We start from the raw sequence: 17,329 nt of genomic DNA on the forward strand, positions 1-17,329 counted from the left end.
ACAGCTCCATCATAACCTCCCTGCTCTTATATTCTGTGCCTCGGCTAATAAAGGCAAGTATCCCATATGCCTTCCTAACCACCTTATCTACCTGTGCTGCTGCCTTCACTGACCTATGGACAAGTACACCCAAGGTTCCTCTGTACTTCCTAGGATCCTACCATCCATTGTATATTCCCTTGTCTTGTTAGTTCTCCCAAAGTACATTACCTCACACTTCTCAGGATTAAATTCCATTTGCCACTGCTCTGCCCATTTTACCAGCCCATCTATATCATCCTGTAATCTAAGGCTTTCTTCCTCACTATTTACGACACCACCAATTTCCGTGTCGTCTGCGAACTTACTGACCATACCTCCTAAATTCACGTCTAAATCATTAATGTACACTACAAACAGCAAGGGTCCCAGCACTGATACCTGTGGTATACCACTGGTCACAGGCTTCCACTCGCAAAAAAACCCTCAACCATACCCTCTGCCTCCTGCCACGAAGCCAATTTTGGATCCAATTTGCCAAATTGCCCTGGATCCCATGGGCTGTTACCACCTTAACCAATCTCCCATGCGGGATCTTTTGATCTTATCAAAAGCCTTACTGAAGTCCATGTAGACTACATCAACTGCTTTACCCTCATGTACACATCTAGTCACCTCCTTGAAAAATTCAATCAAGTTTGTTAGACATGATCTCCCCCTGACAAAGGCATGCAACTATCCCTGACTAATCCCTGCCTTTCCAAGTAGAGATTAATCCTGTCCCTCAGAATTTTTTCCAATAGTTTCCCTACCACTGATGTTCGACTCTACCCTTCTAGAATGATGGTACCACATTCGCTGTCCTCCAGTCCTCTGGCACCTCTCCTGTGACCAGGGAGGATTTGAAAATTTGCGTCAGAGCCCCTGCTATCTCCTCCCTTGCCTCATGTAACAGCCTGGGATGCATCTCATCTGGATTTGGGGATTTATCCATTTTTCAGCCTGCTAAAACAGCTAATATTTCCTTCCTTTCAATGCTAATTTTTTCAAGTATATCATAATCCCCCTCCCTGATCTCTACACCTACATTGTCCTTCTCCACAGTGAATACAGGTGAAAAGTAATCATTTAAAACCTCACCTATGTCCTCTGGCTCCACACGCAGATTGCCAATTTGGTCCCTAATGGGCCCTACTCTTTCCCTGGTTATCCTCTTGCCCTTAATACACACAAAACACCTTGGGATTTTCCTTTATCTTGCCCGCCAGTGTTTTTTCATGTCCCCTCTGCGCTCTCCTATTTACTTTTTTAAGTACCCCCTTACACTTCTAGTGCCTCTGCTGTTTTCAGCGCTCTGAATCTGCCATAAGCCTCCCTTTTTTTTTTCCTGATCCAATCCTCTATATCCCTTAACATCCAGGGTTCCCTGAACTTGTTGGTCCTACCCTTCACCTTTACTGGAACACGTTGGCCCTGAACTCTCATTGTTTCCTCTTTGAATGACTCCCACTGGTCTGATGTAGACTTTCCTACAAGTGGCTGCTCCTGGTCCACTTTGGCCAGATCCTGTTTTATCATATTGAAATTGGCCTTCCCCCAGTTCAGTACTTTTATTTCCGGTCCCTCTTTGTCCTTTTCCATAACTACCTTAAATCTTAGAGGTATGGTCACTATCCCCAAAATGCTCCCACACTGGCACTTCTACCACTTGTCTGGCTTCATTCCCTAGGATTAGGTCCAGTACCCTCCCTTCTCTTGTAGGACTTTCTATGTGCTGGCTCAAAAAGCTCTCCTGTATGCATTTTAAGAATTCTGCCCCCGTTAAGCCTTTAACACTACGACTATCCCAGTTAATATTGGGGAATTGAAATCCTCTACTATTATTACACTATTATTTTTACACCTCTGAGATTTGCCTACATATCTAATCCTCTGTCTCTCCCTAACTGGTTGGAGGCCTGTAGTGCATTACCAGCCAAGTTTTTGTTTCTAAGTTCTACCCATATGGCCTCATTTGAGGAACCTTCTAAGATATCCCTCCTTACTGCAGTAATTGACTCCTTGATCAAAAGTGCAATGCCACCTCCTCTTTTACACCCACCCCTGTCACGCCTGAAGATTCTATACCCTGGAATATTGAGCTACCAGTCCTGACCTTCACTCAACCATGTCTCTGTGATAGCAATAATATCACATTCCCATGTGTTAATCAACACCCTCAATTCATCTGCCTTACTAGTAAGACTCCTCGAGTTAAAATAGATGCAATCCAGCCTTGCATTATTTGCTTCTGGCTTAATTTCCTCTGCCTTCCAGACTGACTTAGTTTCTCTTCTTTATTTGACTGTGCATCACCCCCTCCTGTACCTCCACTCTGTATCCCATCCCTCTGCCAAATTAGTTTAACCCCCCCCCCCCCCACCCCACCCAACAGCATTAGCAAGCCTCCCAGCAAGGATGTTGGTTCTGTTCTGGTTCAGGTGCAACCCATCCAACTTGTACAGGTCCCACCTTTTCCAGAAACAGACCCAGTGATCCAGGAAACTAAAGCCCTCCCTCCTGCACCATCTCTTCAGCCACGCATTCATCTGCTCTATCCTCCTATTCCTATACTCACTGGCATGTGGCACCGGGAGTAATCCCGAGATTACAACCTTTGAGATCCTGCTTTTCAATCTACTACCTAGCTCCCTAAATTGTTGTTGCAGGACCTCATTCCTCTTTCTACCTATGTCGTTGGTACCAATATGAACCATGACCTCTAACTGTTCACCCTCCCAGCAAGCCGACTCTGTCAGCACCCTTTTCTCATGCAGTATAAATTGTTGTTCTTTTGGAACTTTGGCATTCTTGCATCTGTCCTGATGAGTGCAAGCCAAAAAGATTCGACAGCATGTCTTTTTTTCAGCAATACTCAAGTTCTGTACTACCAAGTATCGTTTCTTTTTTGTGATCGTTTTGAGCATGTTTGCATTTTGTATCGTTTTTACCTCTTCTCTGACTGTCTTGCTGTTGGGATACAGTAAGATTTTTGTGTTTAGCCTCAGTAGATGTCTCTCTTTATCTCTGATAACTTGTTTAATATGTTTCTCCATTTTCTTGCATTCCTCAATGATTCCATTCTCTTTTCTGACTGCAAGATTTGTACAAGTCTTTTTTATTCTATCTTGTAAATTATCTGTTAATCCATTTAGGGTCGCATTATTTAGTCTGACTTTGATGGATTTTGCAAATGTAATTTTCCTGCAGGCTCAGCATTTGTGCTGTTAAAGATGTTCCACGTGTGCTCTATTGATACTTGTCCCATTCTAATTGCATTAGTTGTTCATTGAATGTAGTCCTATGAAAGTTTACATACCTGACTTCTGGTTTTGGGTATTTCTAACTCTCAAATCTCTCTAAATTTTGATTGTTGTTTACCAGTGCTGCTACAACTTACATTTTGTATACATTTTCTGGGTCTATAACGAATACCAGATCAAGATGAGCATTGCCTCTCATGATGTATCAACTCTGACTCTAAACCATTTGGATTTTCCCAGTTTATATAAGATTGTTTGAAGTCACATCTTTCTATTTCTTCAAAGGGCAATTTTTTTATGCTGACCTGGGTTAGCTTGGAATTTTAGCATTGGAGATGTCTATCCAGAGTAATTCATTTTGAAAATGTCAATCTTCCACAGGATCAATTACATCATCTCCTTTTATTTTGTCTACTCTATCCTTTATAAACACTTTAAATCCTGAATTTTATGTTCATTTCCATCCCCTAGGTTTACCCATGATTTTCACATTTCAGCATGTTGTGGTTCTGAACAGTCACGGCAGTCTCCAATGTCAGTATTTTATTTCTAACGCTTCTAATGCTTATGTGAATACATCTTATTTTAGATTTGCCTCCTCTCATGTCATATCTTCTTATTTGTTGTCTCCAGTTCATTTCTGACTCTAGTTCATTTATATGTCCATAATTGTCACTTTCTACCTGATGTTCTGTATCATCTGGGATCCTGTTTTCTCCCTGCCTTTCCCATCTGTCTGGTTTAAGCTATTTTCTATTTCTGCCTTAACATTTCATGCATCTCTTTTTATCCCTAGTTGGTTTGAGTGTAGACTGTCTTTTCTGTACTATTCTTTTTGCTCATGGATTTGTAGTTATTATGAAGGTAACATTGTTGTACTTGCACAATGCTGCCAGCCACTCATTTGCCTCCTCAGTTTTTGTTTTGGTGAAGTCGTCTCCTTTTGCAAACACTGGAAGTACACCAGATATTTATCTGCATCAATAGATACTTGGCATTCTCTGTCTTTTGAGTTTAAGCCAATCCTCATATATGTGACTTTTAAGGCCCTGTATTATTTCCCCGTATGTGGACCAATGCATGCTCAAATTTCAGGTGGACAATTTACCACTCTAGATGTATTGTGCTTGTGTGGATATCCATATTGCTAATCAAAAGATCCCTTCTAGTTACAATTTGTTTGGTCTGCGAACTGTCTTTGTCCAAGATGTCCTTTTTTTAAATCGCATTTTCTTCTGAAACTTATTCCATTTGCAGTATTAGACGGTGGCTGGTACCTGTCTGCTAATCTAATCTCTTGGGTAGCTTCACAGGGTTTCTACCTTGTTTCTTTTATCAACCTTAATCCATCCAGCATTCTTATTGTGTTAGCTTCCTTCAGCTGTTGTCCTTCTGTCATGACAATGCTGTTCTCCAGCTCCAATTCCTGAAGGTTCATTCACAAGGCCTGATGGTGGTGTGGCCATAACACTTATTTGAGATGACTTAATATTATCCGCATCCCTTCAAAATCTGCTTTCCATCTGCCTTTGAAGTACCTGTATCTTGTTCCATTAGACCACAACTATTTATTTCTATTTAGCAGAGAAATTCCTACGCTCGAGCCACTGCTACTTTTCTGCATCTGAAATTATCCTAGTTTTTGCTGTTGAAAAGTATAAAATCCAAATATTGCATAAAAAATGACTATTACTTTTAAAGTAGGAACCCAGTTACATCTACATGATCTGGTCCATTTATCCCCTGCTCTCACCAACTGAAAACTATATTTGGTCATAACTCCTCAAGGGTAATTTTCACCTTAGCCATCTGGGTGGTTCTTTGGTGCAAGCACTTCACCCACCCGTTGTAAAACCCACCCAATTCTTGTTCTATTGAAATAAATGGAATGAAAATTGGATGGGTTTTGCAATGGGCAGTTGATCTACTTCACTCGGTTACAGCCCTGGCGATGAAGTTGAAGCTTGTGGTGTATATATTTTTTTAAATTGGCATCGAAGAAAAAGGTATCTAATTATAACTCCTACTTATTTGAATGTCTTTACCTAGTCCCTGTGTTTTTTTTTTAACATTGTGCTGATGCATCTCAGGGAGTATGATCATGTCTCTGGATGGATTTGGTCCTGACAACGTATTCAGCTTGAATGAAGATAACACTCACTACAGGATTAGCAAAAGCTTACTCAAAGGGGCAGAAGGAAGCACAGTACCTCTGACCAGGGTGAAATGCTTAGTCTCGATGACAACACCACATGATATTAGGCTTCATGGTTCATCAGTTACCCCAGCATTTGTCGAGTTTGATACAGCTCTGGAAGGCTTTGGGTGAGTATTATGTTGCTTGCAAAACTTGAAGAAAAAAGTCAAAAAAATTTGTTATTCTACAGACTAAGCATTATTACAGTTTTCTAATAACCATTTTGTGATGCTTTACATCTTATCATGACTAGTTTAAAATAAGGCATGAAGGATCAGTTTAATAGAAAAATGCTTAGCATTCACCTGATCCAGTGACGAGATTACACATAGTTTAATTTTATCTGCACATTCAGAAATTTGTGCATATCCAAGTACATCACAAATAAAAGCAATAATTCTTTTAATCTTGGTAAATACTGTAGAAAGCTATTAATTTTTCAATTTTATGTCCATGAGTTCAGAATAAACCCTCATTGTTTTCCTTAACCACTGTGGGTGCTTCCTTGTATGTTGAATTTGTATAAATTTATAAGCACGCATTTTAATGACACAATCGTTAAAAGTAAACTTTTATACTATAAATGTAGAATGGTGGAATCTTCATTATTTGTACTGCAGTTATTTGACAATGTTTGTGCATAGAGCTTTACATAAGGCATTGATGCTGTGTACAACTGAATAATGCCTGTTGGACATGAAACAGTTTATTATTGTATTGTACCTGCCTTGATTTCTGTACCTGATGGATTGCTGTACCAATATGTAAGATCATAATTTGAGGACTCTTGGTCATCTCCCAATTCCTTTTGTCCATTGGGAAAGTCCTCCCCATTATTAAAAGAAACAACCTGCAATCTGGTCATTTACTGCCCCATCAGTCTACTCTCAATCATCAGCAAAGTGATGGAAGGTGTTATCAGCACTATCAAATGGCACCTACTCAGCAATAACCTGTTCACTGATACTTAGTTTGGGTTCCGCCAGGGCCCCTCGGCTCCATCCTCATTACAGCCTTGTCCAAAAGAGCTGAATTCCAGCGGCGAGATGAGAATGACTGTCTTTGACGTCAAGGCAGCATTTGACCAAATGTCGCATCAAGGCGACCGAGCAAAATTGAAGTAATTGAGAATCGGGAAAAATTCTCCACTGGTTGGAGTCATACCTAGCACAAAGGAAGATGGTTGTGGATGTTGGGAGGCCAATTATCTCAGCCCCAGGACATCGCTGCAGGTGTTCCTTAGGGTATTGTCCTAGGCCCAACCATCCTCAACTGCTTCATCAATGACCTTCCCTTCAATATAACGTTAGAAGTGGGGATGTTCGCTGATGAATGCACAGTGCTCAGCACCATTCGCAACTCCTCAGATACTGTGCATGAATGCACCAAGACTTGTACAACATCCAAGCTTGGGCTGATTAGTGGCAAGTCGCATACGTGCCACACAAATTCCAAACAGTGGCCATCTCCGACAAGAGAGAGAATCTAACCATCTCCTCTTGACATTCAATGGTACTACCGTTGCTGAATCCCCCACCATCAACATCCTGGGGGGTTAATCTTGACCAGAAGCTTAACTGGACCAGCCATACAAACATTGTGCTACAAGAGACAGTCAGAGGCTCTGAATTCTGTGGCGAGTAACTCACCTCTCAACTCCCCAGTGCCTGTCCACCATCTACAAGGCACAAGTCAGGAGTGTGATGGAATCCTCTCCACTTCCCTGGATGAGTGCAGCTCCAAAGAAGCTCAACACCATGCAAGACAAAGCAGCCCTCCTGATTGGCACCCCATCCACAACCTTAAACTTTCACACCCTCCACCACAAGCGCACAGTGGCAGCAGTGTGTACCATCTACAAGATGCACTGCAGCAACTCACCAGTGCTCCTTTGACAGCACCTTTCAAACCTGTGACCTCTACCTCTTAGAAGAACAAGGGCAGCTGAGGTCTAGGAACACCACCACCTGCAAGTTCCTCTCCAAGTCGTACACCATCCTAACTTGACACTATATTGCCATTCCTCCACTGTTGCTGAGTCAAAATCCTGGAACTCCCTTCCTACGAGCACAGGGGATGTACCTACACCAGATGGACTGCTGCATTTCAAGAAGGTGGCTCACCTGCACCTTCTCAAGGGCAATTAGGGATGTGCAATAAATGCTAGCCTTGCTAGCATCGCTCAAATCCGAAGAACAAATGGGGAAAAAAACGCATTTCACATCCATTGAATTTCCCAAAGTATCTCCATCCAGTGAACTTTTTTGGGTTGTAATTGCTGATGTTATCATTGATGATGGAGGTTCCATTGTAGTTGTCATTGTTTCTACTAACTGTGTATTCATAGGTGCTTTGCTTTTTCTTGTTAGCTGCCTGTTCTTGCCTAGTTTGGCTCCCCACAATGCCCCCATCAATGCTGCTGCCACTGCAGGAGGAGTTAATGATGGAGCTGTTACCAGTGGGCTTGGTACAGGTAAAAAAAAATATGTTTGGCAGCTGTATTTTAATAGTGGAGAAAAAAAACTTGTGTGTGGTGTGATTCATTTGGACTTTTAAAAACAAAATCGGGACAGATGCATATAACAACCATCATTCAAAGTTAACATTTACTAAATGATTTAGTGAGTTTATTTCAGTGAGTGGTTCAGCCATGCAGACCAGGAAGGATTCAGCTTTGTTCAGAGGTTTGTGCTGAATTAGCAGATTGCAGTTGGATAGCAGTGGTAGAATTACAGTTGGCTTCAGTATCCATGGATAGAGGGGCTGGAAAATCTACCACAGTACCCCCCTGATTGCTAGAAAGCACTCCATGCTGAAAGAGCTTGTGTGAAGCTTGGCAAGGACACACTTGAGTTTGGCTGTGATGTCCCCTTGGAGAAATAGCCTCGAAAACAGTGATTTTCCCTCTTCCATTGTTTTCTGCAGTCTCATTGTAACAGTACTCTGTAGCGGGTGAAATTATGGCAGAGTTGTGGCACGTGTTCCAATTTGGCATGATCCACCTAATTTTCCCTGTTGAAAAAAAAATCCCCAGTAAATTCTGTTCTGTCCATCCTTACCCTTAGTCAGTCAGAACTCTGGAAGTGTTCCCTGGACATACCAGCAGAAGCATCCATGATTGTCCAAGCAAGACCTGCTGAGAGCAGGCATCAGCCCCATTTTGTACCTACTGAAAGTCCCAACAGCGCACAGGCATTGGTAGTCGATCCCTCCGGGATCATTTGTCTTTACCATGGGGTACTGGTATACCCTCAGATGAATTTGGAATTTTGTTTATTCACAAAATTCAACCCACTCTTGGTTCCAGCTCTCGCTTTCTTAATGGAAGAGTACTGCCCTAGGTTTCCACTGACAAGACATAGTGGGCACCTTTGAGACACAGGCACCTGACCTCATTATTTAAATGATCCTGACCCCAAGATTTGGAATGGAATCTCCCATTGAGTGAAAGCGATAGGCAGAGGTCCGTTTTGCTGCACTCTAGTGGGATACCACCCGTCATAGGATTTTTAAGCTGTTTTACTCAAATTACATCAGTTTTAGCATTGCCTGTGTATCATGAAAATATGTGCTTCAGTGCATAAGACATGGAAGTCTGAATAGCGTTTACTGCTAATAAAGAACATTACTGAAATAATATTGTATGTTGCAATGCATATGTGAAACAGCAAACCAGATTTTTCATTTGCATTCAATGCTCCGATGTGATAGAAAAAGTATTTGTATACTCTTCTTTTGAAATATTAAAACTTTTCTAGGTGAACGATTCTTCCCACCACCATCTGGGCTTACTTATTCAACCTGGTTTTGTATTGAGAGGCTCACTACTCCACTGAACAATCATCCAGTTAGGCTTCTTACCCTTGTGCGGAGATCAAACTCATCTGACCAGCACTACATTTGCCTTGCCATAGTCCTTTCTGGGAAAGACAAGTCCCTGCTAGTTTCAACTAAAGAGGAGTTGCTGCAAAACTATGGTGAGCAGGTGCACAAAAGTGTTAAACATGTTTGGAAAATAATAATTTTAAAAGGCAGCAGTTTAAAAAACGATGAGCTTGACACACTGCAATATAAATGTAAAGATGCATTTATTTTGCTGATTTTGAAATTAATAGTGTGGAAAAAATCTTTTCATATTGAACAATATTTTACTGGAATATGGCAGTTTAACATGTTGAAGCTGTCTGATAACATTAAAATAAATCTCATTGAAGACAGCTGTTAATCATTTTGCTACTTTTTTGCAGTAAATTGATGTATGATATGAGAGATTTAAATGGCAGTTTGATTTCAGCATTTGTTGAGAATTCGCCTATACATTTTAAATGTAGCCAACAACGATTTGTAAAATGGGAATAATGTCTGAAAAATGGGGGACAAGATTATGCAACCTAAACTAGAAAGGAAAGTTAATAATTTACTACATAGGCAGTTGAATTTTTTGATGTACATGTACATGGGTATACAGGGCATAAAACAAAAAGTGGGATATCACTTGGCTCGGTGTGTACTACAGGCCTCCAAACAGTCAGGGAGCGATAGAGGAGCAGATATGTAGGTAAATCTCAGAGAGGTGTAAAAATAATAGGGGATTTCAACTTACCTAATATCAACTGGGATAGTCTTAGTGTAAAAGGCTTAAAGGGGGCAGAATTCTGAAAATGCATACAGGAGCTTTTTGAGCCAGTACGTAGAAAGTCCTACAAGAGAAGGGGCAGTAGTTTAGTTTAGAGATACAGCACTGAAACAGGCCCTTCGGCCCACCGAGTCTGTGCCGACCATCAACCACCCATTTATACTAATCCTACACTAATTCCATATTCCTACCACATCCCCACCTGTCCCTATATTTCCCTACCACCTACCTATACTCGGGGCAATTTATAATGGCCAATTAACCTATCAACCTGCAAGTCTTTGGCATGTGGGAGGAAACCGGAGCACCCGGAGAAAACTCACGCAGACACAGGGAGAACTTGCAAACTCCACACAGGCAGTACCCAGAATTGAACCCGGGTCGCTGGAGCTGTGAGGCTGCGGTGCTAACCACTGCGCCACTGCCGCCCTAATCCTAGGGAATGAAGCTGGACAAGTGGTAGATGGGTCAGTGGGGGAGCATTTTGGGGATAGTGACCATAACTCTAAGATTTAAGGTAGTTATGGAAAAGGACAAAGACGAGCTGGAAATAAAAGTGCTGAATTGGGGGAAGGCTGATTTCAATATGATAAGACAGGATCTGGCCAGAGTGGACTGGGAGCGGCTACTTGTAGGAAAGTCTACATCAGACCAGTGGGAGTCATTCAAAGAGGAAATAGTGAGGGTTCAGAGCCAACATGTACCCGTTAAGATGATGGGTAGGCCCAACAAGTTCAGGGAACCCTGGATGTCAAGGGATATAGAGGATTGGATCAGGAAAAAAAAAAGGAGGCTTATGGCAGATTCGGAGCGCTGAAAACAGCAGAGGCACTAGAGGAGTATAGAAAGTGTAGTGGGGTACTAAAAAAAAGTAATTAGGAAAGCAAAGAGACGATATGAAGAAACACTAGCAGGCAAGATGAAGGAAAATCCTGAGGCATTTTATCAGTATATTAGGGGCAAGAGGATAAACAGGTAAATAGTGGGGTCCATTAGGGACCGAAGTGGCAATTTGTGTGTGGAGCCAGAGGACATAGTTGAGGTTTTAAATGATTACTTTGCATCTGTGTTCACTATGGAGAAGGACAATGTAGCGATCAGAGAAGGGGATTGTGATATACTTGAACAAATTAGCATTGAAAAGGAGGAGGTATTAGCTGTTTTAGCGGGCTTAAAAGTGGATAAATCCCCAAATCCAGATGAGATGCATCCCAGGCTGTTATGTCAGGCAAGGGAGGAGATAGCAGGGGCTCTGACACAAATTTCCAAATCCTCTCTGGCCATAGGAGAGGTACCAGAGGGCTGGAGGACAGCGAATGTGGTGCCATTATTCAAGACGGGTAGCAAGGATAAACCAGGTAATTACAGGCCAGTGAGTCTAACATAAAAATTCTGAGGGGCAGGATTAATCTCCACTTGGAGAGGCAGGGATTAATCAGGAATAGTCAGCATGGCTTTGTCGGGGAGATCGTGTCTAACTAACTAGATGGAATTTTTTGAGGAGGTGACTAGATGTGTAGATAAGGGTAAAGTAGTTGATGTAGTCTACATGGACTTCAGTAAAGCTTTTGATAAGGTCCCGCATGGGAGATTGGTTAAGAAGGTAAGAGCCCATGAGATCCAGGGCAATTTGGCAAATTGGATCCAAAATTGGCTTAGTGGCAGGAGGCAGAGGGTGATGGTCGAGATCTGTTTTTGCGAGTGGAAGCCTGTGACCAGTGGTGTACCGCAGGGATCGGTGCTGGGACCCTTGCTGTTTGTAGTGTACCTTAATGATTTAGACGTGAATATAGGAGGTATGATAAGTAAGTTTGCAGATGACACAAAAATTGGTGGTGGTGTAAATAGTGAGGGGGAAAGCCTTAGATTGCAGGGTGATATAGATGGGCTGGTAAGATGGGCAGAGCAGTGGCAAATGGAATTTAATCCTGAGAAGTGTGAGGTGATGCATTTTGGGAGGACTAACAAGGCAAGGGCATATATAATGGATGGTAGGACACTAGGAAGTACAGAAGGTCAGAGGGATCTTGGTGTACACTGAAGGCAGCAGCACAGGTAGATAAGGTGGTTAGGAAGGCATATGAGATACTTGCCTTTATCAGCCGAGGCATAGAATCTAAGAGCAGGGAGGTTATGATGGAGCTGTATAAAACACTAGTTCGGCCACAGCTGGAGTACTGTGTCCAATTCTGGGCACCACACTACAGGAAGGATGTGATTGCACTGGAGCGGGTGCAGAGAAGATTCACCAGGATGTTGCCTGGACTGGAGCATTTCAGCTATGAAGAGAGACTGAAAAGACGAAGGTTGTTTTTCTTAGAACAGAGAAGGCTGAAGGGGGGACCTGATTGAGGTATACAACATTATGAGGGGCATTGATAGGTTATATAGGAAGAAACTTTTTCCCCTTAGCGGCGGGGTCAATAACCAGGGGGCATAGATTTAAAGTAAGGGGCAGGAGGTTTAGAAGAAAATATTTTTCACCCAGAGGGTGGTTGGAATCTGGAACACACTGGCTGAAGGGGTGGTAGAGGCAGGAACCCTCACAACATTTAAGTATTTAGATGAGCACTTGAAACGCCATAGCATACAAGGCTATGGGCCAAGTGCTGGAAAATGGGATTAAAATAGTTCGGTACTTAATGGCCGGCATGGACACGATAGGCCGAAGGGCCTATTTCTGTGCTGTATAACTCTTATGACTCTAATTTCAAGGTTTGCAGATGAAACAAAATTAGGAAATGTAGTAAACAGTGAGAAAGAAGGTAATCTACTTCAGGAGGACAAAACAGACTGGTGAAATGGGCAAACACATGGCAGATGCAGTTTAACATAGTGAAGCATGATGTATGTAATTTGGAAGCAACTGGGGCTTCACCAGTGAGTTGTAAAGGTTTAACATAATTTATGGTTTGGACTCTATGCTTCCGTTTATAAAGCCAAGCATCATGTATTTTTTTAAACAGCCTTCTCAACAACCGTGTCCTCCCGTCTTCAAAAATCAATATACGGACACGTCCAGGCCTCCCGGTTCCTGGACCCTCTTGAAAATTGTATAATTTAATTTATATTGCCTGTCCTCATTCTTCTTTCCAAAATGCATGACTTATTTCTCTGTGCTAAATTGCATCCGCCATGTGCCTGTCCTTTTCACCAGTCTGTTTTTGCAGTCCTGTTACTATCGTCTTCGCTGTTTACTACATTTCCACATATTATGTTATCTGCAAACTTTGAATTTAACTGCAGTATCCAGGCCATTGTGTCCAATTCTCGGCACCACAGTTTAGGAAGGATGTAGAGGAGATTCATTAGACTGGTACCATGTCTGTGGGACTTCAGTAATGGCGAGAGACCATAGAAGCTGGGATTATTCTCTTTAAAGCAGAGAAGATAAAAGGGAGATTTAATAGAGGTGTTCAAAATCTTGAAGGATTTTCATTGAATAAATAAGGAGTAACTGTTTCCACTGACAAAGGTCAGTAGCCAAAGGGCACAGCTTTAAGATAACTGGCAAAAAATACAAGAGGTTGAGATTAGGAGAACTTTTTAAGCAGCAAGTTTTTATGATCTGGAATGCACTGCCTTGAAGGGTGGTGGCATCGAATTCAGTAATAATTTTCAAAAGGGAATTGGATAAATACTTGAAGGGGGGAAAAAATTGCAGGGCTATGGGGAAAAGACAGGGGAATGGGACTAATTGGATAACTCTTAGAAGAGCCAGCACAGGCATGATGGGCTGAATGGTGGCCTTCTGTGCTGCATCATTCTATGATCCTATAAGAATATCAAATGATTTAACTTTGAGTTTATTTTTAGATGAATGTGCAGAATTATGTTGGGTATTATTATTTCATCTGCGGGGCCTCTGTTGAAATTCAGCTGAGTTCAGTATTAGAGTGAATAATTCCCTTCCTTGTTCAGGTTTCATAGTATACAAGGATTAGAGTATCTATTCAGTTTGTGGTAACAAAGAATTGTCTTAAAACTTGTCACTAATTGTTCTGATTTTCTCTGGTTGGGAAAGGGACAGAGGAACAGAAGTAGCCCATTCAACCCCTTGAGTCTGTTCCACCATTCAGTGAGATCATGGCTGATACAGATCTTACTTCCGTTCACCTGCTTTAACTTCACATCCTTTTGTACCCTTGGCTAGCAAAAATCCATCAATCTATCGTGCCACACAGGTGCCAGGCAATGGCCTCTCTAACAAGAGAGAATCTGACCATCTCCCCATGATGTTCAATGACATTACCATCGCTGAATCCCCCACGATCAACATCCTGGGGGTTGCCATTGACCAGAAACTGAACTGGACCAGCCACATAAATGCTGTGGCTGCAAGAGCAGATCAGAGGCTAGGAATTCTGTGGCGAGTAACTCGCCTCCTGTCTCTCCGATGCCTGTCCACTATCTACAAGGCACAAGTCAGGAATGTGATGGAATACTGTCCACTTGCCTGGATGAGTGCAGTTCCAGCAACACTCAAGAAGCTTGACGCCATCCAGGATAAAGCAGCCCACTTGATTGGCATCCCATCCAGCACCTTCGAAATTCACTCCCTTCACCACTGATGCGCAGTGGCAGCAGCGTATACCATCTACAAGATGCATTACAGCAACTCACCAATGCTCCTTTGACAGCACCTTACAAACCCGTGACCTCTACCACCTAGAAGGACAAGGAAAGCAGATGCATGGGAACACCACCTGCAAGTTCCCTTCCAAGCCACACACCATTCTGACTTGGAACTATATCACCTTTCCTTCACTCTCATTGGGTCAAAATACTGAAATTCCCTTCCTAACAGCACTGTACGTGTACCTACATCCCAAGGACTGCAGCAATTCATGAAGGCTGCTCACCACCATCTCCTCTAGGGCAATTGGGGATGGGCAATAAATGCTGGCCGAGCCAGTGTCGCCCACATCCCATGAACAAATAAAAAAAAATCTCAGATTTAAAATTCTTAATTGAGCAAGCATTTACTGCTTTTTGTGGAGAGAGTTCCTACCTTCTCCCACCCTTTGCGGGAAGTGTTTTCCTAACTTCTCTTCTGAATGCCCAGGCTCTGATTTTAAGCTTATGTCCATTGTCCTAGACTCCACACTAGCAGAAGACGTTTCTCTCCATTTACCCTATCGATTCCTTTCAGAATCCTAAAAATCTCAATCAAATCACCCATCCCTTTACCTTCTCTATTCCAAGGAATACAACTCCAGTTTATGTAATCTCTCCCTATAATGTAACCCTTGGAGCCCTGTAACATTCTGATGATTGGCTGTTTTAGAGACATAAGAGTTATACAACACAGAAACGGGCCCTTCGGCCTATCGTGTCCATGCCGGCCATCAAGCACCTATCTATTCTAATCGAATTTTCCAGCACTTGGCCTGTGGCCTTGTATGCTATGGCGTTTCAATTGCTCATCTAAATACTACTTAAATGTTGTGAGGGTTCCTGCCTCTACCACCCCTTCAGCCAGTGTGTTCCAGATTCCAACCACCCTCTGGGTGAAAATTCTTTTCCTCAAATTCCCTCTAAATCTCCTGCCCCTTACCTTAAATCTATGCCCCCTGGTAATTGATCCCTCAGCTAAGTGAAAAAGTTTTCCTATCTAATCTATTAATGCCCCTCATAATTCTATATACCTCAATCAGGTTTCCCCTCCGCCTTCTCTGTTCTAAGGAAAACAATCCTACCCTATCCAGTCTCTCTTCATAGCTGAAATGCTCCAGCCCAGGCAACATCCTGGTGAATCTCCTCTGCACCCTCTCCAGTGCAATCACATCCTTCCTATAGTGTGGTGTACACAGTACTCCAGTACACAGGCCAAACTAGTGTTTTATACAGCTCCATCATAACCTTCCTGCTCTTATATTCTATGCCTCGGCTAATAAAGGCAAGTATCCCATATGCCTTCCTAACCACCTATCTGCCTTTGCTGCTGCCTTCAGTGATCTACGGACAAGTACACCAAGCTCCCTCTGACCCTCTGTACATCCTAGGGACCTACCATCCATTGTATAATCCCTTGTCTTGTTAGTCCTCCCAAAATGCCACACCTCACTCTTCTATGGATTAAATTCCATTTGCCTCTGCTCCACCCATCTTACCAGCCCATCTATATCGTCCTGTAATCTAAGGCTTTCCTCCTCACTATTTACGACACCACCAATTTTCGTTTCATCTGCAAACTTACTGATCATATCTCCTATATTCACGTCTAAATCATTAATGTACACTACAAACATCAAGGGTCCCAGCACTGATCCCTGCGGTACACCACTGGTCACAGGCTTCCAATCACAAAAATAGCCATCAACCATTGCCCTCTGCTTTCTGCCACTAAGCCAATTTTGGATCCACTTTGCCAAATTGCCCTGGATCCCATGGGCACTTACCTTCTTAACCAATCTCCCATGCAGGACCGTATCAAAAGCCTTACTGATGTCCATGTAGACTACATCAACTGCTTTACCTTCATCTACACATCTAGTCACCTCCTTGAAAAATTCAATCAGCTTTGTTAGATATGATATCCCCCTGACAAAGCCATGCTGACTATCCCTGATTAATCCCTGCCTTTCCAAGTGGAGATTAATCCTGTTCCTCAGAATTTTTTCCAATAGTTTCCCTGCCACTGATGTTCGACTCACTGGCCTGTAATTACCTGGTTTATCCTTGCTACCCGTCTTGAATAATGGTACCACGTTCGCTGTCCTCCAGTCCTCTGGCACCTCTCCTGTAGCCAGAGAGGATTTGATAATTTGTGTCAGAGCCCCTGCTATCTCCTCCCTTGCCTCGCTTAACTGTCTGGGATGCATCTCATCTTGGTTTGGGGATTTATCCACTTTTCAGCCCACTAAAACAGCTAATACCTCTTCCCTTTCAATGCTAATTTGTTCAAGTATATCACAACCCCTCCTCCCTGATCTCTACACCTATATCGTCCTTCCCATAGTGAACACAGATGAAAAATAATCACTTAAAACCTCACCTACGTCCTCTGGCTCCACATACAGATTGCCACTTTGGTCGCTAATGGGCCCTACTCTTTCCCTGGTTATCCTCTTGCCCTTAATATACTTATAAAACGCCTTGGGGTTTTCCTTTATCTTGCCCGCCAGTGTTTTTTCACGTTCCCTCTTCGCTCTCCTAATTACTTTTTCAAGTACCCCCTTACACTTCCTATATAGGGCCTCCGCTGTTTTCAGC

The 17,329-nt window shown here is 42.5% G+C and overlaps 1 protein-coding gene across 1 annotated transcript in view; it reads left to right on the forward strand.

Annotated features, from left to right (window-relative positions):
* The window catches only part of wdfy3 (WD repeat and FYVE domain containing 3), a 498,547-nt gene that overhangs the window by 263,765 nt on the left and 217,453 nt on the right, over positions 1–17,329 (forward strand). The window contains exons 17-19 of the mRNA XM_068038896.1: positions 5,372–5,606; positions 7,848–7,951; positions 9,237–9,455. Coding sequence (XP_067894997.1) covers positions 5,372–5,606; positions 7,848–7,951; positions 9,237–9,455 — 558 coding nt within the window. The remainder of the gene's footprint in view (positions 1–5,371; positions 5,607–7,847; positions 7,952–9,236; positions 9,456–17,329) is intronic.

The sequence above is a fragment of the Heterodontus francisci genome, chromosome 1, assembly GCF_036365525.1.
Source record: "Heterodontus francisci isolate sHetFra1 chromosome 1, sHetFra1.hap1, whole genome shotgun sequence".
Lineage (NCBI taxonomy): Eukaryota > Metazoa > Chordata > Chondrichthyes > Heterodontiformes > Heterodontidae > Heterodontus > Heterodontus francisci.